The sequence below is a fragment of the Pseudophryne corroboree genome, chromosome 6, assembly GCF_028390025.1.
Source record: "Pseudophryne corroboree isolate aPseCor3 chromosome 6, aPseCor3.hap2, whole genome shotgun sequence".
NCBI lineage: Eukaryota > Metazoa > Chordata > Amphibia > Anura > Myobatrachidae > Pseudophryne > Pseudophryne corroboree.
In genome coordinates, this window is record NC_086449.1 from 123,904,255 (window position 1) to 123,925,795 (window position 21,541).

A 21,541-nucleotide genomic window follows, 5' to 3' on the forward strand; every position below is an offset into this window, starting at 1 on the left:
TTGTCTGATTGTATTTGTACTGGAGCACCCTGCAGAAGGTCCTGGGCCATCTGAAGGGCCCGGTAAACAGCTTGAAGTTTCTGGATGTTGATCGGGAGATCCCTTTCTGTCAGAGACCAGCGTCTCTGAAAGGAGTGACTGCCCGTGACAGCTCTCCATCCTCTGAGACGGAATACATACGTTTTACCGGTGGCCAGGATCCCAGCTGTCATGATCCCAACAGCGGGATCCCTGCCACCAGTATGCCGGCTGCGGGGAGAGCTCTACAAAGCCCCTTGCGGGCTCGCTGCGCTCGCCACAGGTTTTATTCTCCATCTATGGGTGTCGTGGACACCCATAGAGGGAGAAAAGCCTGTGGTGCCGGTATTCCGGCTGCGCCATTTCACCGCCTGCTGGGATTCCGACATTGGCATTGTGACCGCCGGGATTTCAACAGGTGGGCTCGTGATTGCCTCCCCTTGTGACTGGCGTCTGTGGTGAGGAGCGTCCAGTACGGCACCCAGAATAGCCGACCCTTGTACAAATTGTGTAGCCACCATGAAAGAGACACCCAAAGAGATCAGGGCAGAATCAAGGTCTGGGACTTGATCTGTGTCGGTAACTCCGTCCATTCTGTGAGTATCAGGCGCTGAAGAGGCCTGGAGTGAAATTGGGCGTATTCCATCATGTCGAACACTGAGACCATATAGCCTAGGATCTACAGTATAGTGTGGCAATTTTTCAATTTTTAACCCAGAACACACTAGTTTTTGAAGGGTTATTGAGAGAAAAAGGGAAAGCAATGTTAGACAGTAAAGAGATGTGAAAACATGCAGCAGTACTAGCATAAATCCCACACAATGCAGAATAAACAATTTACTGGCAATGGGCACTGATGACAACTACCCTCCTCTGTAGAAGAGACTTGGTAAGATGCAGCGCTTTGTATAACCTGCTATGTGGTAGAGGTATACAGGGAGATTAAGCCCACTGCTCCTGGAGGCCTGCAGAGCTCAGAGAATGGCTGCCCAGCGTCTCTCTGTGGAGGAGGGAGGAGCAGCCCAGGGCGGGAAGACCGATGTGGAATGGCGACCTGGGCTGGGGGGTGGGGGATGGTGCGCTGGGGAAGTGCTGACCTCCCCTACGCTGAATGTCACCACCACTACTCCTAGCCTGGCTGTGTCCCCAGCGCCAGTATACAATAAAGCCCAGGTGGTCTAGTGCGGCTGCAGGAACACTTACTGGTCCGGGAGCACCTCAGCGCCACTGGTCCTCCCCCCAGACCAGCGGTAAATGGACTAGCCCTTACGTGTCCCCCAGTAATCCGGTTGCAGTCCTGGGTGCCCCTGTGCCTCTGCTAGTAAAGGTGTATTGCCAGGGGTTCCGCCGAAATCACGCACCCAGTTGTGATGTCGCGGCTTGGTGGGGGTACTGAAGCATCAGCGCTGGCTTCCTCTGGACTGCCAAATGCTGATTGCTCAAAAGAAAAAATGGAACAGTTAAAAAGTAAAAGCTTGGGCTGCAGTGTGCAGCCCCTATTCAGTGTGACTAGCTCCATGCTGGCACCAAAAAAACTGAAGTGCCTGAGCATAGGGGCGAGGTATGAAGGAAGAGGAGCCCAGTGCATCCTGGGAGGCTCACAAAGCTTTATTGTTCAGTGCCAGTCCTGGTCACCAGATCATACCCAAGGTTATCCCTGTGGAGACCATGGACCTCGAAGAAGAAAAGCTGGTGTATAGGAGGGCATAGGAGAGAAAAGCTGGTGTATAGAAGGGCATAGGAGAGAAAAGCTGGTGTATAGGAGGGCATAGGAGAGAAAAGCTTGTGTATAGGAGGGCATAGGAGAGAAAAGCTTGTGTATAGAAGGGCATAGGAGAGAAAAGCTGGTGTATAGGAGGGCATAGGAGAGAAAATAAGAATTTACTCACCGGTAATTCTATTTCTCGTAGTCCGTAGTGAATGCTGGGAACTCCGTAAGGACCATGGGGAATAGCGGGCTCCGAAGGAGGCTGGGCACTCTAGAAAGATTTATGACTACCTGGTGTGCACTGGCCCCTCCCACTATGACCCTCCTCCAAGCCTCAGTTAGGACACTGTGCCCGGACGAGCTGACATAATAAGGAAGGATTTTGAATCCCGGGTAAGACTCATACCAGCCACACCCATCACACCGTACAACTCGTGATACTATATCCAGTTTTACAGCATGAAAACAACAGAGCCTCTCAACAGATGGCTCAACAATAACCCTTTAGTTAACAATAACTATTTACAAGTATTGCAGACAATCCGCACTTGGGATGGGCGCCCAGCATCCACTACGGACTACGAGAAATAGAATTACCGGTGAGTAAATTCTTATTTTCTCTGACGTCCTAGTGGATGCTGGGAACTCCGTAAGGACCATGGGGATTATACCAAAGCTCCCAAACGGGCGGGAGAGTGCGGGTGACTCTGCAGCACCGAATGAGAGAACTCCAGGTCCTCCTCAGCCAGGGTATCAAATTTGTAAAATTTTGCAAATGTGTTTGCCCCTGACCAAGTAGCAGCTCGGCAAAGTTGTAAAGCCGAGACCCCTCGGGCAGCCGCCCAAGATGAGCCCACCTTCCTTGTGGAATGGGCATTTACAGATTTTGGCTGTGGCAGGCCTGCCACAGAATGTGCAAGCTGAATTGTACTACAAATCCAGCGAGCAATAGTCTGCTTAGAAGCAGGAGCACCCAGCTTGTTGGGTGCATACAGGATAAACAGCGAGTCAGATTTTCTGACTCCAGCCGTCCTGGAAACATATATTTTCAGGGCCCTGACAACGTCTAGCAACTTGGAGTCCTCCAAATCCCTAGTAGCCGCAGGCACCACAATAGGCTGGTTCAGGTGAAACGCTGACACCACCTTAGGGAGAAACTGGGGACGAGTCCTCAATTCTGCCCTATCCATATGGAAAATCAGATAAGGGCTTTTACATGATAAAGCCGCCAATTCTGACACTCGCCTGGCTGAAGCCAAGGCCAATAACATGACCACTTTCCACGTGAGATATTTCAGATCCACGGTTTTTAGTGGCTCAAACCAATGTGATTTTAAGAAACTCAACACCACGTTGAGATCCCAAGGTGCCACAGGAGGCACAAACGGGGGCTGAATATGCAGCACTCCTTTCACAAATGTCTGAACTTCAGGTACTGAAGCTAGTTCTTTTTGAAAGAAAATCGACAGAGCCGAGATCTGTACTTTAATGGAGCCTAGTTTTAGGCCCATATTCACTCCTGATTGCAGGAAATGCAGAAATCGACCTAGTTGAAATTCCTCTGTTGGGGCCTTTCCGGCCTCGCACCAAGCAACATATTTCCGCCATATGCGGTGATAATGCTTTGCAGTTACATCTTTCCTGGCTTTAATTAGCGTAGGAATGACTTCCTCCGGAATGCCCTTCTCCTTCAGGATCCGGCGTTCAACCGCCATGCCGTCAAACGCAGCCGCGGTAAGTCTTGGAACAGACAGGGCCCCTGCTGCAGCAGGTCCTGTCTGAGAGGCAGAGGCCATGGGTCCTCTGAGATCATCTCTTGAAGTTCCGGGTACCACGCTCGTCTTGGCCAATCCGGAACCACGAGAATTGTGTTTACTCCTCGCTTTCTTATTATTCTCAATACCTTTGGTATGAGAGGCAGAGGAGGGAACACATAAACCGACTGGTACACCCACGGTGTCACTAGAGCGTCCACAGCTATCGCCTGAGGGTCCCTTGACCTGGCGCAATATCTTTTTAACTTTTTGTTGAGGCGGGACGCCATCATGTCCACCTGTGGTTTTTCCCAACAGTTTACCAGCATCTGGAAGACTTCTGGATGAAGTCCCCACTCTCCCGGGTGGAGGTCGTGTCTGCTGAGGAAGTCTGCTTCCCAGTTGTCCACTCCCGGAATGAACACTGCTGACAGTGCTAGTACATGATTCTCCCCCATCGGAGAATTCTTGTGGCTTCTGCCATTGCCATCCTGCTTCTTGTGCCGCCCTGTCGATTTACATGGGCGACTGCCGTGATGTTGTCTGACTGGATCAGCACCGGCTAATGTAGGAGCAGGGATTTTGCTTGACTTAGGGCATTGTAAATGGCCCTTAGTTCCAGAATATTTATGTGAAGGGAAGTCTCCTGACTCGACCATAGTCCTTGGAAGTTTCTTCCCCGTGTGACTGCCCCCCAGCCTCGAAGGCTGGCATCCGTGGTCACCAGGACCCAGTCCTGTATGCCGAACCTGCGGCCCTCTAGAAGATGGGCACTCTGCAGCCACCACAGTAGAGACACCCTGGTTCTTGGAGACAGGGTTATTAAGCGATGCATCTGAAGATGCGATCCGGACCATTTGTCCAACAGGTCCCACTGAAAGATTCTGGCATGGAACCTGCCGAAGGGAATTGCTTCGTAAGAAGCTACCATCTTTCCCAGGACCCGCGTGCAGTGAAGCACCGATACCTGTTTTGGTTTCAGGAGGTCTCTGACTAGAGATGACAACTCCCTGGCTTTCTCCTCCGGGAGAAACACTTTTTTCTGGACTGTATCCAGAATCATACCCAGGAACAGTAGACGTGTCGTCGGAACCAGCTGTGACTTTGGGATATTCAGAATCCAGCCGTGCTGGTGCAGCACTTCCTGAGATAGTGCTACTCCCACCAACAACTGTTCCTTGGACCTCGCCTTTATTAGGAGATCGTCCAAGTACGGGATAATTAAAACTCCCTTTTTTCGAAGGAGTATCATCATTTCCGCCATAACCTTGGTAAATACCCTTGGTGCCGTGGACAGTCCAAACGGCAGCGTCTGGAATTGGTAATGGCAATCCTGTACCACAAATCTGAGGTACTCCTGGTGAGGATGGTAAATGGGGACATGCAAGTAAGCATCCTTGATGTCCAGGGATACCATGTAATCCCCCTCGTCCAGGCTTGCAATAACCGCCCTGAGCGATTCCATCTTGAACTTTAATTTTTTTATGAATGTGTTCAAGGATTTCAAATTTAGAATGGGTCTCACCGAACCGTCCGGTTTCAGCACCACAAATAGTGTGGAATAGTAACCCCGGCCTTGTTAAAGTAGGGGTACCTTGATTATCACCTGCTGGGAATACAGCTTGTGAATTGCCGCTAGCACCGCCTCCCTGTCTGAGGGAGCAATCGGCAAGGCAGATTTTAGGAACCGGTGGGGTGGAGACGCCTCGAATTCCAGTTTGTACCCTTGAGATACTATTTGAAGGATCCAGGGATCCACCTGTGAGCGAGCCCACTGATCGCTGAAATTCTTGAGGCGGCCCCCCACCGTACCTGGCACCGCCTGTGGAGCCCCACCGTCATGCGGTGGACTTGGAAGAAGAAGCGGGGGAGGACTTTTGCTCCTGGGAACCTGCTGTTTGTTGCAGCCTTTTTCCCCTACCTCTGCCTCTGGACAGAAAAGACCCGCCTTTTCCACGCTTGTTTTTCTGGGTCCAAAAGGACTGAACCTGATAAAACGGCGCCTTCTTAGGCTGTGAGGGGACATGGGGTAAAAATGCTGACTTCCCAGACGTCGCTGTAGAAACTAGGTCCGAGAGACCATCCCCAAAAAATTCCTCACCCTTATAAGGCAAAACTTCCATGTGCCTTTTAGAATCTGCATCTCCTGTCCACTGGCGAGTCCATAAGCCTCTCCTAGCAGAAATGGACAATGCACTTACTTTTGATGCCAGCCGGCAGATTTCCCTCTGTGCATCTCTCATATATAAGACTGAGTCTTTGATATGGTCTATGGTTAACAGGATCGTGTCTCTGTCTAGTGTGTCAATATTTTCTGACAGTTTATCTGACCACGCAGCGGCAGCACTGCACATCCATGCTGACGCAATAGCTGGCCTAAGTATAATGCCTGAGTGTGTGTATACAGACTTCAGGATCGCCTCCTGCTTTCTATCAGCAGGTTCCTTGAGGGCGGCCGTATCCGGAGACGGTAGTGCCACCTTTTTAGACAAACGTGTGAGCGCTTTATCCACCCTAGGGGGTGTTTCCCAACGTGACCTATCCTCTGGCGGGAAAGGGAACGCCATTAGTACCTTCTTAGGAATTACCAATTTTTTATCAGGGAAAGCCCACGCTTCTTCACACACTTCATTTAATTCATCTGATGGGGGGAAAACTACGGGTAGTTTTTTCTCCCCAAACATAATACCCTTTTTAGTGGTACCTGTATTTATATCAGAAATGTGTAACACCTCTTTCATTGCCTCAATCATGCAGTGAATGGCCTTAGTGGGCATCAGGTTAGACTCATCGTCGTCGACACTGGTGTCAGTATCAGTGTCGACATCTGCGTCTGCGGTCTGAGGTAGCGGGCGTTTCAGAGCCCCTGATGACCTTTGAGACGCCTGGACAGGCACGAGCTGAGAAGTCGGCTGTCCCACATTTGGCATGTCGTCAAATTTCTTATGTAAAGAGTCTATACGTGCACTCATTTCTTTCCATAAGCTCATCCACTCAGGTGTCTGCCCCGCAGGGGGTGACATCCCTCCTAAAGGCATCTGCTCCGTCTCCACATCATTATCCTCATCAAACATGTCGACACAGCCGTACCGACACACCGCACACACACAGGGAATGCTCTAACAGAGGACAGGACCCACAAAAGCCCTTTGGGGGGACAGAGTGAGAGTATGCCAGCACACACCAGAGCGCTATATAATGCAGGGACTAACTGAGTTATGTCCCCTATAGCTGCTTTTTCTATATAACTGTATACTGCGCCTTAAATTTAGTGCCCCCCCTCTCTTTTTTACCCTTTTCTGTAGTGTAGACTGCAGGGGAGAGCCAGGGAGCTTCCTTCCAGCGGAGCTGTGAGGGAGAAATGGCGCCAGTGTGCTGAGGGAGATAGCTCCGCCCCTTTTCCGTGGACTATTCTCCCGCTTTTTCCTATATTCTGGCAGGGGTATTTTCCACATATATAGCCTCTGGGGCTATATATTGTGGTATTTTTGCCAGCCAAGGTGTTATTATTGCTTCTCAGGGCGCCCCCCCCCCAGCGCCCTGCACCCTCAGTGACCGGAGTGTGAAGTGTGTGTGAGGAGCAATGGCGCACAGCTGCAGTGCTGTGCGCTACCTTGGTGAAGACTGATGTCTTCTGCCGCCGATTTTCCGGACCTCTTCTTGCTTCTGGCTCTGTAAGGGGGACGGCGGCGCGGCTCCGGGACCGAACACCAAGGACTGGGCCTGCGGTCGATCCCTCTGGAGCAAATGGTGTCCAGTAGCCTCAGAAGCCCAAGCTGGCTGCAAGCAGGCAGGTTCGCTCCTTCTCCCCTTAGTCCCTCGCTGCAGTGAGCCTGTTGCCAGCAGGTCTCACTGAAAATAAAAAACCTAATTTCTATACTTTCTCTCTAAAGGCTCAGGAGAGCCCCTAGTGTGCATCCAACCTCGGCCGGGCACAAAATCTAACTGAGGCTTGGAGGAGGGTCATAGTGGGAGGGGCCAGTGCACACCAGGTAGTCATAAATCTTTCTAGAGTGCCCAGCCTCCTTCGGAGCCCGCTATTCCCCATGGTCCTTACGGAGTTCCCAGCATCCACTAGGACGTCAGAGAAAATAAGTTTTTAAACCTACCGGTAAATCCTTTTCTCCTAGTCCGTAGATTTTGCTGGGGACTCCGTAAGGACCATGGGGGTGGGGGGGGGGGGGGGGGGGGGTTATAGACGGGCTCCGTAGGAGACATGGGCACTATAAAGAACTTTAGAATGGGTGTGCACTGGCTCCTCCCTCTGTGCCCCTCCTCCAGGCCTCAGTTAGAGAAACTGTGCCCAGAGGAGACGGACGGTACGAGGAAAGGATTTTTGTTAATCTAAGGGCAAGATTCATACCAGCCCACACCATATAACCTGGAATATACGCAACCAGTTAACAGTATGACCAAAACAGTATCAGCCAATGACTGATCTTAACTGTAACATAACCCTTATGTAAGCAATAACTATATACAAGTCTTGCAGAAATATGTCCGCACTGGGACGGGTGCCCAGCATCCTCTACGGACTAGGAGAAAAAGATTTACCGGTAGGTTTAAAATCTTATTTTCTCTTACGTCCTAGAGGATGCTGGGGACTCCGTAAGGACCATGAGGATTATACCAAAGCTCCAAACCGGGCAGGAGAGTGCGGATGACTCTGCAGCACCGATTGAGCAAACATGAGGTCCTCCTCAGCCAGGGTATCAAACTTGTAGAATTTTGCAAAAGTGTTTGAACCCGACCAAGTAGCTGCTCGGCAAAGCTGTAAGGCCGAGACGCCTCGGGCAGCCGCCCAAGAAGAGCCCACCTTCCTAGTGGAATGGGCCTTTACCGAATTTGGTACTGGCAATCCAGCCGTAGAATGAGCCTGCTGAATCGTGTTACAGATCCAGCGAGCCATATTCTGCTTAGAAGCAGGAGCGCCAACATTGTTGGCCGCAAACAGGACAAACAGAGCTTCTGTTTTCCTAATCCGAGCCGTCCTGGCTACGTAAATTTTTAAGGCCCTGACTACATCAAGGGATTTGGAATCCTCCAAGTCTCCCGTAGCTACAGGCATCACAATAGGTTGGTTCATATGAAACGATGACACCACCTTAGGCAAAAATTGAGGACGAGTCCTCAACTCTGCTCTAACCTCATGGAAAATGAGATAGGGGCTCTTATGAGATAAGGCCGCCAATTCGGACACCCGCCTTGCAGATGCCAAGGCCAACAACATGACCACTTTCCAAGTTAGAAACTTTAATTCAACTGTTTGAAGAGGTTCAAACCAGTGAGATTTTAGGAACTGTAACACCACGTTAAGGTCCCATGGTGCCACTGGGGGCACAAAAGGAGGCTGGATGTGTAGCACTCCCCTTACAAAAGTTTGGACTTCTGGGAGAGAAGCCAATTCCTTCTGGAAGAATATAGATAGGGCCAAAATCTGTACCTTAATGGAGCCTAGCTTTAGGCCCATATCCACTCCTATCTGTAGAAAGTGGAGAAAACGGCCCAAGTGGAAATCTTCCGTAGGAACATTCTTGGCTTCACACCAAGATACATACTTCCTCCAGATACGGTGATAATGTTTCGCCGTCACTTCCTTCCTAGCCTTTATCAGAGTAGGGATGACTTCTTCCGGAATACCCTTCCCCGCTAGGATTCGGTGTTCAACCGCCATGCCGTCAAACGTAACCGCGGTAAGTCTTGGAACACGCAGGGTCCCTGCTGCAACAGGTCCTCCCTGAGAGGAAGAGGCCACGGATCTTCTGTGAGCATCTCCTGAAGATCTGAATACCAGGCCCTTCGAGGCCAATCTGGTACAATGAGTATTGTCCGTACTCTTTTTCGTCTTATGATTCTCAATATTTTTGAGATGAGAGGAAGAGGAGGGAACACATAGGGGGTAATTCCAAGTTGATCGCAGCAGGATTTTTGTTAGCAATTGGGCAAAACCATGTGCACTGCAGGGGAGGCAGATATAACATGTGCATAGAGAGTTAGCTTTGGGTGGGGTGTGTTCAATCTGCAATCTAATTTGCAGTGTAAAAATAAAGCAGCCAGTATTTACCCTGCAAAGAAATAAAATAACCCACCCAAATCTAACTCCTTCTCTTCTGCACATGTTATATCTGCCTCCCCTGCAGTGCACATGGTTTTGCCCAATTGCTATCAAAAATCCTGTTGCGATCAACTTGGAATTACCCCCATAGACCGACTGAAACACCCATGGTGTCACCAGGGCGTCCACCGCTGCTGCCTGAGGGTCCCTAGACCTGGCACAATACCTCAGAAGCTTCTTGTTGAGGCGTGATACCATCATGTCTATTTGAGGAAGTCCCCAAAGACTTGTTATTTCTGCAAAGACTTCTTGATGAAGTCCCCACTCTCCTGGATGGAGATAGTATCTGCTGAGGAAGTCTGCTTCCCAGTTGTCCACTCCCGGAAAGAATACCGCTGACAGAGCGCTTATGTGATTTTCTGCCCAGCGTAGAATCCTGGTGGCTTCCGCCATTGCCACTCTGCTCCTTAACCCGCCTTGGCGGTTTACATGAGCCACGGCTGTGACGTTGTCTGATAGAATCAGAACCGGTAGGTCGCGAAGAAGATTCTACTCTTGTCGTAGGCCGTTGTATATGGCCCTTAATTCCAGTATGTTGATGTGTAGACAAGCCTCCTGGCTTGACCACAGTCCCTGAAAATTCCTTCCTTGTGTGACTGCTCCCCATCCTCGGAGGCTCGCGTCCGTGGTCACCAGAACCCAGTCCTGAATGCCGAACCTGCGACCTTCTAGAAGGTGAGCACTCTGCAGCCACCACAGGAGACACCCTGGCCCTGGGGACAGGGTTATTTTCTGATATTTTTGAAGGTGGGACCCGGACCACTTGTCCAGAAGGTCCCACTGAAAAGTCCTCGCATGAGACCTGCCGAAGGGGATGGCCTCGTAGGTCGCCACCATTTTCCCCAGTACTCGAGTGCATTGATGGACTGAGACTCTTTTTGGTTTTACCAGGTCTCTGACCATGTTCTGGAGTTCCTGGGCTTTTTCCATCGGGAGAAAAACCCTCTTTTGTTCTGTGTCCAGAATCATGCCTAAGAAAGACAGCCGAGTTGTTGGATCCAACTGTGACTTTGGTAGATTTAGGATCCAGCCATGTTGCTGCAGCACTCTCAGGGAGAGCGACACGCTTTTCTGCAACTGTTTCTTTGATCTCGCTTTTATCAGGAGATCGTCCAAGTACGGGATAATTGTGACTCCTTGCCTGCGCAGGAGTACCATCATTACCGCTATTACCTTGGTGAAAACCCTCGGGGCCGTGGAAAGCCCAAACGGCAACGTCTGAAATTGGTAATGACAGTCCTGTACAGCGAATCTCAGGTACGCCTGATGAGGAGGATAAATGGGGACATGAAGGTATGCATCCTTTATGTCTAGTGACACCATAAAATCCCCCCCTTCCAGGCTGGAGATCACTGCCCTGAGCGATTCCATCTTGAACTTGAACCTTTTTAAGTACAGGTTCAGGGATTTTAAGTTTAGAATGGGTCTGACCGAGCCATCCGGTTTCAGGACCACAAATAGGATTGAATAGTACCCTTCTCCCTGTTGTATTAAGGGAACCTTGATAATCACTTGCTGTAGACACAGCTTTTGAATTGCAGCTAAAACTATCTCCCTCTCTGGGGGAGACGTTGGTCAAGCCGATTTGAAGAATCGGCAGGGAGGCACGTCTTCGAATTCCAGCTTGTAGCCTTGGGATACAATTTCCCTCACCCAAGGATCCACGTCCAACTGAACCCAGACGTGGCTGAAGAGTCGAAGACGTGCCCCCACCAAAGCGGACTCTCTCGGTGGAGCCCCAGCGTCATGCGGTGGATTTAGTAGGAGCCGGGGAGGACTTCTGTTCCTGGGAACTGGCCGTAGCAGGCATTCTTTTCCCTTTACCCTTACCTCTAGCGAGGAAGGAAGAGCCCCGACCTCTTCTGGACTTATGCGACCGAAAGGACTGCATCTGATACTGTGGCGTTTGCTGTGGGGGAACATAAGGCAAAAAAGTAGATTTACCCGCTGTAGCTGTGGAAACCAGGTCCGCGAGACCTTCCCCAAATAAAACCTCACCCTTGTAAGGTAAAACTTCCATATGCCTTTTTGAGTCGGCATCACCCGTCCACTGGCGGGTCCACAGTGCTCGCCTAGCAGAAATCACCATGGCGTTGGCCCTTGAACCTAGTAGGCCGACGTCTCTCTGAGCGTCCCTCATATATAAGACTGCGTCTTTGATGCGACCTAAGGTCAATAAAATGGTATCCCTGTCTAGAGTATCAATATCAGCTGACAAGGTATCTGTCCAAGCTGCTACCGCACTACAAACCCAAGCCGATGCTATTGCCGGTCTGAGCAAAGCACCCGTATGTGTATAAATTGATTTTAAAGTCGTTTCCTGTCTGCGATCAGCAGGATCCTTGAGGGCTACCGTGTCTGAAGACGATAGCGCCACCTTCTTGGATAAGCGCGTCAAAGCCTTGTCTACCCTGGGCGAGGATTTCCACCATACCCTGTCCTGTGCCGGGAAAGGATACGCCATAAGAATTCTTTTGGGAATCTGCAGTTTTTTGTCTGGAGTTTCCCAAGCTTTTTCAAATAATGCGTTCAGCTCATGAGATGGGGGAAATGTCACCTCAGGTTTCTTTTCCTTAAACATGTGTACCCTCGTGTCAGGGACAGATGGGTGATCTGTGATATGCAAAAATCTTTTATTGCAATAATCATATAATGAATACTTTTTGCCACCCTTGGGTGTAACCTCGCATCATCGTAGTCGACACTGGAGTCAGAATCCGTGTCGGTATCAGTGTCTGCTATTTGGGAGAGGGGACGTTTTTGAGACCCTGTAGGGCGCTGTGACACAGCTAAAGCCATGGATTGACTCCCTGCTTTTTCCCTGGACTCTGCGTTGTCCATCCTTTTATGTAATAATGTCACATTTGCATTTAAAATATTCCACATGTCCAACCAATCAGGTGTCGGCGTTGCCGACGGAGACACCACAATCATCTGCTCGACCTCCTCCTTAGAAGAGCCTTCCGCTTCAGACATGCCGACACACTCGTACCGACACCCCCACACACACAGGGATATTTATATGGAGACAGATCCCCAATAAGGCCCTTTGGAGAGACAGAGAGAGAGTATGCCAGCACACACCCAGCGCCAACTGACACTGGAAACAAGATTCCCAGACAAATAGCGCTTTTATATAATTATGTGCATATAATACACCCACTGCGCCTTACAAGTGCCCCTCCCCCCCCCCCCCCCCCCCTCTTTTCTGCCCTGTGTCACCGTGTTCAGCAGGGGAGAGTCCGGGGAGCCAGCTTCTCTGCAGTGTCTGTGGAGAAAATGGCGCTGGTTAGTGCTGAGGGATCAAGCCTCGCCCCCTCAGCGGCGGGCTTCGGTCCCGTTCGATTTTTTAAATACTGGCGGGGGATTTACTATATACAGCCCTCGAAGCCTATATATTCATTTTAGCCAGTCCTAGAGGTTTAAAATTGCTGCCCAGGGCACCCCCCCTGCACCCTGCACCCATCAGTTTTCAAAATTGGAAAGCAGAAGTACTTGCAGCCTTCCTTCTGCTCTAAGTGTTGATAACCACTCTCTCATTGAAAACCTAACAAAATTCTTTTTTCAGAGAAACTCAGGAGAGCTCCCTGTAATGCACCCAGTCTCCTCTGGGCACAGGATCTAACTAGGGTCTGGAGGAGGGGCATAGAGGGATTAGCCAGTGCACACCCATTCTAAAGTTCTTTATAGTGCCCATGTCTCCTGCGGAGCCCGTCTATACCCCCCCCCCCCCATGGTCCTTACGGAGTCCCCAGCATCCTCTAGGACGTAAGAGAAAAGCTGGTGTATAGGAGGGCATAGGAGAGAAAAGCTGGTTTACAGGACAGCATAGGAGAGAAAGTGACTGCAGGTGCTGTCTCACCCGTACAAGCACAGAGAAGAGAGTGCGGGCTCCTGGGGCCAGATTGATGAAGGGATCCAGAAGATATTCCTGGATATGTGGATGAGGGAAGAGGGCAATGCGGGTGAGCAAGGACGTGACTTGTAGATTCACTTCGTAGGGCTGAAAAACACAACAGGAGACACAGTTGGATGGTGATGGGAAGAGATCCCAATAAAGCAGCTATTGAATAGTAGAGTAAGAGTTTAAGAAAGACGGTATAGAAAGTAGTGGGTGAAGTGGGTAAGGAGGGAGCCAAAACTATGGGGGAGATTTATCAATTTATGAAGAGAGATAAAGTAGAGACCGATAAGGCATTCATCAGCTCCTGTCGTTTTTCTAACTCAGCCTATAACATGTCAGAAGCTGATTGGTTGGTACTTTATCGCTCTCCAAGATTTGTACATCTCCCCCTATGTGAGGAGGGGATATGATGTGAAGAGGGATTGACGTGAGGAGGGGATTTGATGTGAAGAGGGATTGACATGAGGAGGATATCTGATGTGAGGAGGGGATATGATGTGAAGAGGGATTGACACGAGGAGGATATCTGACGTGAGGAGGATATTGGATGTGAGGAGGGGACATGATGTGAAGAGGGATTGACGTGAGGAGAGGATTTGATGTACGGAGGGGGATTGATGTGAGGAGGAGATTGATGCGAGGATAGAATTTGATATGAGAAGGGGATTGATGTGAGGAGGAGAATAATGTGAGGAGGGGATTTGATGTGAGAAGGATATTGCTGTGAGGAGGGGATTGATGTAAGGAGGAGAATAATGTGAGGAAGGGATCTGATGTGAGAAGGATATTGATGTGTGGGGGGGGATTGATGTGAGGAGGGGATTTAATGTGCGGAGGGGATTGACGTGAGGAGGGGATTGCCGTGAGGAGGAGATTGATGCGAGGAAGGAATCTGGTGCAAGGAGGGGATATGATGTGAAGAGGGACTGACATGAGGAGGATATTTGATGTGAAGAGGGATTGATGTGAGGAGGGTATTTGATGTGAATAGGGATTGACGTGAGAAGGATATTTGATGTGAGGAGGGGATATGATGTGAAGAGGGATTGATGCGAGGAAGGAATTTGATAAGAGAAGGGGATTGATGTGAGGAGGGGATTGATGTGAGGAGGAGAATAATGTGAGGAGGGGATTTGATGTGAGAGGGATATTGATGTGAGGAGGGGATTGATGTGAGAGGAGAATAATGTGAGGAAGGGATCTGATGTGAGGAGGGGATTGATGTGAGGAGGATATTTGATGTGAAGAGGGATTGACATGAGAAGGATATTTGATGTGAGGAGGGGATATGATGTGAATAGGGATTGACGTGAGGAGGGGATTTGATGTGAGGAGATTGATGCGAGGAAGGAATTTGATATGAGAAGGGGATTGATGTGAGGAGGGGATTGATGTGAGGAGGAGAATAATGTGAGGAGAGGATTTGATGTGAGAAGAATATTGTTGTGAGGAGGGGATTGATGTGAGGAGGGGATTGACGTGAGGAGGAGATTGATGCGAGGAAGGAATTTGATGTGAGGAGGGGATTGATGTGAGGAGGGGATTGATGTGAGGAGGGGATATGATGTGAAGAGGGATTGACGAGAGGAGGGCATTTGATGTGAGGAGGGGATATGATGTGAAGAGGGATTGACGTGAGGAGGGCATTTGATGTGAGGAGGGGATATGATGTGAAGAGGGATTGACGTGAGGAGGATATTTGATGTACGGAGGGGATTGATGTGAGGAGGAGATTGATGCGAGGAAGGAATTTGATATGAGAAGGGGATTGATGTGAGGGGGAGAATAATGTGAGGAGGGGATTTGATGTGAGAAGAATATTGATGTGAGGAGGAGATTGATGTGAGGAGGAGATTGACGTGAGGAGGGGATTGACGTGAGGAGGAGATTGATGCCAGGAAGGAATTTGATGTGAGGAGGGGATTGATGTGAGGAGGAGATTGATGTGAGGAGGAGATTGATGTGAGGAGGGGATTGATGTGAGGAGGAGATTGATGTGAGGAGGAGATTGATGTGAGGAGGAGATTGATGTGAGGAGGAGATTGATGTGAGGAGGGGATTGATGTGAGGAGGGGATATGATGTGAACAGGGATTGACGAGAGGAGGGCATTTGATGTGAGGAGGGGATATGATGTGAAGAGGGACGGACGTGAGGAGGATATTTGATGTACGGAGGGGATTGATGTGAGGAGGAGATTGATGCGAGGAAGGAATTTATATGAGAAGGGGATTGATGTGAGGAGGGGATTGATGTGAGGAGGAGATTGATGTGAGAAGGCTATTGATGTGAGGAGGGGATTGATGTGAGGAGGAGAATAATGTGAGGAAGGGATCTGATGTGAGAAGGATATTGATGTGAGGAGGGGATTGATGTGAGGAGGGGAAATGATGTGCGGAGGAGATTGACGTGAGGAGGGGATTGCTGTGAGAAGATTGATGCCAGGAAGGAATTTGATGTGAGGAAGGGATTGATGTGAGGAGGAGATTGATGCCAGGAAGGAATTTGATGTGAGGAGGGGATTGATGTGAGGAGTGGAATAATGTGAGGAAGGGATCTGATGTGAGGAAGGGATTGATGCGAGGAAGGAATATGATGTGGGGAGAAGATTGATGGGATGAAGGAATTTGATGTGAGGAGCAAATTGATGCGAGGAAGGAATTTGATGTGAGGAGGGGATTGATGTGAGAAGGATATTGATGTGTGGAGGGGATTGATGCGAGGAAGGAATTTGATGTGAGGAGGGGATTGATGTGAGGAAGGGATCTGATGTGAGAAGGATATTGATGTGAGGAGGGGATTGATGTGAGAAGGATCTTGATGTGAGGAAGGGATCTGATGTGAGGAGGGGATTGATATGAGGAAGGAATTTGATGTGAGGAGGGGATTGATGTGAGGAAGGGATCTGATGTGAGAAGGATATTGATGTGAGGAGGGGATTGATGTGAGAAGGATCTTGATGTGAGGAAGGGATCTGATGTGAGGAGGGGATTGATATGAGGAAGGGATCTGATGTGAGAAGGATATTGATGTGAGGAGGGGACTGATGTAAGGAGGGGATTGATGTGAGGAGGGGATTGATGTGAAAAAGGAATTTGATGTGAGGAGGGGACTGATATGAGAAGGATATTGATGTGAGGAAGGGATCTGATGTGAGAAGGATATTGATGTGAGGAAGGGATCTGATGTGAGAAGGATATTGATGTGAGGAAGGGATCTGATGTGAGAAGGATATTGATGTCAGGAAGGGATCTTATGTGAGGAGGGGATTGATGTGAGGAAGGGATCTGATGTGAGAAGGATATTGATGTGAGGAAGGGATCTATGTGAGAAGGATATTGATAGATATTGATGTGCAGTGGAATATTGTACCTGGCTTCGGTGCACAGACCACTGTGGAAGAGGTGAGGGACGTACTGTATGTTGGAGTCAGACCCACAGCCATTAGAATATAGGAAATGTTACCTGATCCAGGATACTCCCCAAACGATCAAACAGGATCTCCAGGAAGTGTCCCTCATAGAATTCCTGTCCCTGGCCGTCTGTGCTCAGGGGTTGGGGGGAGCCTGGCCATCCCCAGGTTGACGACTGCTGGCGGCAGCTTCGGTACTGTGCAGATAAGGTAACACACATCACAAGTGTCACACAACTCAGCACAAGTGTACAGCAGTAATGTGACAGAACATAGTGGAACCATATAAAAACATGGGGCATACAGCACAACACACGCTTACTGTGTGACTCAGAATTACTCCAACACATACAGTACATGAGGTTTCACAAAAGACATACAGATGTCATAGAGCATAGTATTACTGTTACTGCACCGGGCTCCTGTGACGCTGTGCTGTGTGACACGTGGATCATGTCACATCACAGAACTATTGTGTTACATGTAGTGCACCGGGCTCCTGTGACGCTGTACTGTGTGACACGTGGATCATGTCACATCACAGAACTATTGTGTTACATGTAGTGCACCGGGCTCCTGTGACGCTGTGCTGTGTGACACATGTGGATCATGTCATATCACAGAACTATTGTGTTACATGTAGTGCACCAGGCTCCTGTGATGCTGTGCTGTGTGATACATGCGGATCATGTCACATCACAGAACTATTGTGTTACATGTAGTGCACCAGGCTCCTGTGACGCTGTGCTGCGTGACACATGCAGATCTTATCCAGTCTCACACAACAGGATCCATGTGGATATACGTATGCACAGATATAACTATCTGACAATGTAATAGTGCTGCCACTATGTATTGAAATATATACTGTCGCTCAGTATGCAGGAAAATGTGCAGCGGTCTCACCTGTACCAGGGCGTCCTGCAGGTAAGTGTCAAATCCTGTGTCTGAGGATTTCATGTCTTCAGGAACAAGGGACAGGAAACTGGGAGGAGAAGGGCAGAGTGTTCAACTTTACTGATCCATGACAAACCTCCCTTTCTGATGTCCCTCAGTAGCCCACCATTGTGTTTCACCTATCCCACTCTCTTCCTAGGCTGGTCTAGACTCTCTCCCAATCATTCACATGTCACCCTGCTCCTCCTCACACTGTTATCTGTCCCCACATCTATGCCGGATATCCCCCTCCCAATCATCCAGGTGTCCCTCCCCAGTGTTTCCTCATCTCCTCACACTGCCCTGTCCCCACAGACTACACACCTCTATGCTGTCTATCCCCTCTCCAAATCATTCAGGAATCACTGACCCCCTACCCTGCCCCCAGTGTTTCCTCATCTCCTCATACTGCTCTATCCCCACAGACTACCCACCTCTATGCTGTCTATCCCCTCTCCAAATCATTCAGGAATCACTGACCCCCTACCCTGCCCCCAGTGTTTCCTCACCTCCTCACACTTTGTTCTGTTCCCAAAGCCTCCCCACCTCTATGCCGGCTATCCCCTCTCCCAATCATTCAGAAATCACCCCCTCCCTCACCTCAGTGTTTCTTCAGCTCCTCACACTGCCCTGTCCCCACAGACTACCCACCTCTATGCCGACTATCCCCTCTCCCAATCATCCAGGAATCACCGACCTCCTCCCCTGCCCCCAGTGTTTTCTCACCTCCTCACACTTTGTTCTGTTCCCAAAGCCTCCCCACCTCTATGCTGGTTTCTTCCCGTAAGGCTCATCCCAGTGTCTGGGAAACCATCTGTGAAATATGGGTCTTCTTCCAGTTCACTGCAGGAGACAAATGCATACAAGTGATAAACTGGTGTAAGCAGTACTGAACCTAAGGCCTAAGTCACTTTACATAAGAGCTAATATAACCAATTAAACATTTTTAGTGCAGTGTGGGACAAGATGTATTCAATCCATTAAGTCACCCTCTTTGTAACATTGTTAAAACTATAACACCAACGTCGGCTTCAGGAATAACCTGACAGGGTTCAGGGGGTGACAACCTTATTCTGTAGCTGACAGGAAGGGGCTACATGGTATGACATTACGGACTGGGCACAGGGGGGCACTGCACCGGTCTCACCTGCAGCAGAGGATGAGCTTCTGTGGTCATAACTTGGAAGGAAAAGAAAAGAGCTTAATTACGGGGCACACTTGTAGCCAACTGGGTTATCATAAAACTTTACTTTTATTTAGGAAATAAAATAGAACTAATGCAGCACCGAAAGTTTACAGCTTCTGGACTCAAATTTGGTCTGACGTACTAATTACTGACCCATCTATTCCTCAACTAAACCCCAGGGCCTGTCTTTTCGGCTTGGACCTAGAAGAAACCCATTCACTACTCACATATCAATATGTCCAATGCCTATCCACGCTTGCCAAGGTTGTTATTGCACGCTCATGGTTTGCGGAGGCTTCTCCCAAATTATTGGCGTGGAGGGCTCTGGTGAATTTAGTTATAAAACATGAAAAGCATATGTACTTATCCCGTAACTCACTGTCCAAATTTCACTATAAGTGGGATAGGTGGACTCGGTCATGCTCGGTTGGAGAAATGGTGGAACCCGCTGGAATGCAGAATGTATAGTTTTGGGTTTTTTTGGCCGGGACTGAAACCCTCCGATACCCTTTGACACCTTCTTATTCCTTATGGTAATACTTTTTGTATACACGTTCCTGCATATGTACATGTGATCTTTTCTTTTGCTTATGTATAATGTTGACTTAATGGTGTTATTGCTGTGCTGATGCTACTAAGCAATTGGATATCTTTTCTCCTTTTTCAATTGACTTCTGTGTGATAACTATGGATAATTATGTACACCTCCACGCTCAGTAGCTATGCCATCTCTGGGACTCTTTGAATACCTGTTTATTTTAAGCACTACTGCCACTTGACATATGGAACTGTAGTATGTTGTCGCAATGTTATATGTACTTAAATTTAAACTCAATAAAAAAAACTACATGATTAAAAAAAACTAATGCAGCACCAAATCACAAAGGGTAACAAGTACCCTACAAAGAACATACTGTAAAAAGGAAAATGTCATTTTACCGTGACGCAGAACAGTGAAAAAGAAAGAAAACTATAGAACTATCCACACAATAGAGTGTAAAATAAAATAGTCAGACACGATCTTCAATCTAACTGAAACTGCTAATCCACTGCCAATATATTGCTAAAATAAGAATTTACTCACCGGTAATTCTATTTCTCGTAGTCCGTAGTGGATGCTGGGAACTCCGTAAGGACCATGGGGAATAGACGGGCTCCGCAGGAGACTGGGCACTCTTAAAAGAAAGATTAGGTACTATATCTGGTGTGCACTGGCTCCTCCCTCTATGCCCCTCCTCCAGACCTCAGTTAGGGAAACTGTGCCCGGAAGAGCTGACATTACCAGGAAAGGATTTGGAATCCAGGGTAAGACTCATACCAGCCACACCAATCACACCGTATAACTCGTGATAACCATACCCAGCTAACAGTATGAACAACAACTGAGCCTCAGTAACAGATGGCTCATAACAATAACCCTTTAGTTAAGCAATAACTATATACATGTATTGCAGAGAGTCCGCACTTGGGACGGGCGCCCAGCATCCACTATGGACTACGAGAAATAGAATTACCGGTGAGTAAATTCTTATTTTCTCTGACGTCCTAGTGGATGCTGGGAACTCCGTAAGGACCATGGGGATTATACCAAAGCTCCCAAACGGGCGGGAGAGTGCGGATGACTCTGCAGCACCGAATGAGCAAAGGCAAGATCCTCCTCAGCCAGGGTATCAAACTTGTAGAACTTAGCAAATGTGTTTGAACCCGAACAAGTAGCAGCTCGGCAAAGCTGTAAAGCCGAGATCCCTCGGGCAGCCGCCCAAGAAGAGCCCACCTTCCTTGTGGAATGGGCTTTTACTGATTTAGGATGCGGCAATCCTGCCGCAGAATGAGCTTGCTGAATCGTGTTACAGATCCAGCGCGCAATAGTTTGCTTTGAAGCAGGAGCACCCAGCCTGTTGGGCGCATGCAGGATAAACAGCGAGTCAGTTTTCCTGACTCCAGCCGTCCTGGCTACATAGATTTTCAAAGCCCTGACTACATCTAGTAACTTGGAGTCCTCCAAGTCCCTAGTAGCCGCAGGCACCACAATAGGTTGGTTCAAATGAAACGCTGATACCACCTTAGGGAGAAATTGGGGACGAGTCCTCAATTCTGCCCTGTCCATATGGAAGATCAGATAAGGGCTTTTACACGACAAAGCCGCCAATTATGACACACGCCTAGCCGAAGCTAAGGCCAATAGCATGACCACTTTCCACGTGAGATATTTTAGCTCCACGGTCTTAAGTGGCTCAAACCAGTGGAATTTCAGGAAATCCAACACAACGTTAAGATCCCAAGGTGCCACTGGAGGCACAAAAGGGGGCTGAATATGCATCACTCCCTTAACAAACGTCTGAACTTCAGGCAGTGAAGCCAGTTCTTTTTGAAAGAAAATAGATAGGGCCGAAATCTGGACCTTTATTGATCCTAATTTTAGGCCCATAGTCACTCCTGACTGTAGGAAGTGCAGGAATCTACCCAGCTGGAATTCCTCTGTAGGGGCCTTCCTGGCCTCACACCAAGC

The 21,541-nt window shown here is 48.9% G+C and overlaps 1 protein-coding gene across 2 annotated transcripts in view; it reads right to left on the minus strand.

Annotated features, from left to right (window-relative positions):
* The window catches only part of FHIP2B (FHF complex subunit HOOK interacting protein 2B), a 56,153-nt gene that overhangs the window by 10,551 nt on the left and 24,061 nt on the right, over positions 1–21,541 (minus strand). For both annotated transcript variants that reach the window (XM_063931820.1, XM_063931819.1), the window contains exons 12-15: positions 18,573–18,689; positions 17,817–17,895; positions 16,964–17,107; positions 13,458–13,598 (exon numbers count right to left, since the gene is read on the minus strand). In XM_063931820.1, coding sequence (XP_063787890.1) covers positions 13,458–13,598; positions 16,964–17,107; positions 17,817–17,895; positions 18,573–18,689 — 481 coding nt within the window. The remainder of the gene's footprint in view (positions 1–13,457; positions 13,599–16,963; positions 17,108–17,816; positions 17,896–18,572; positions 18,690–21,541) is intronic.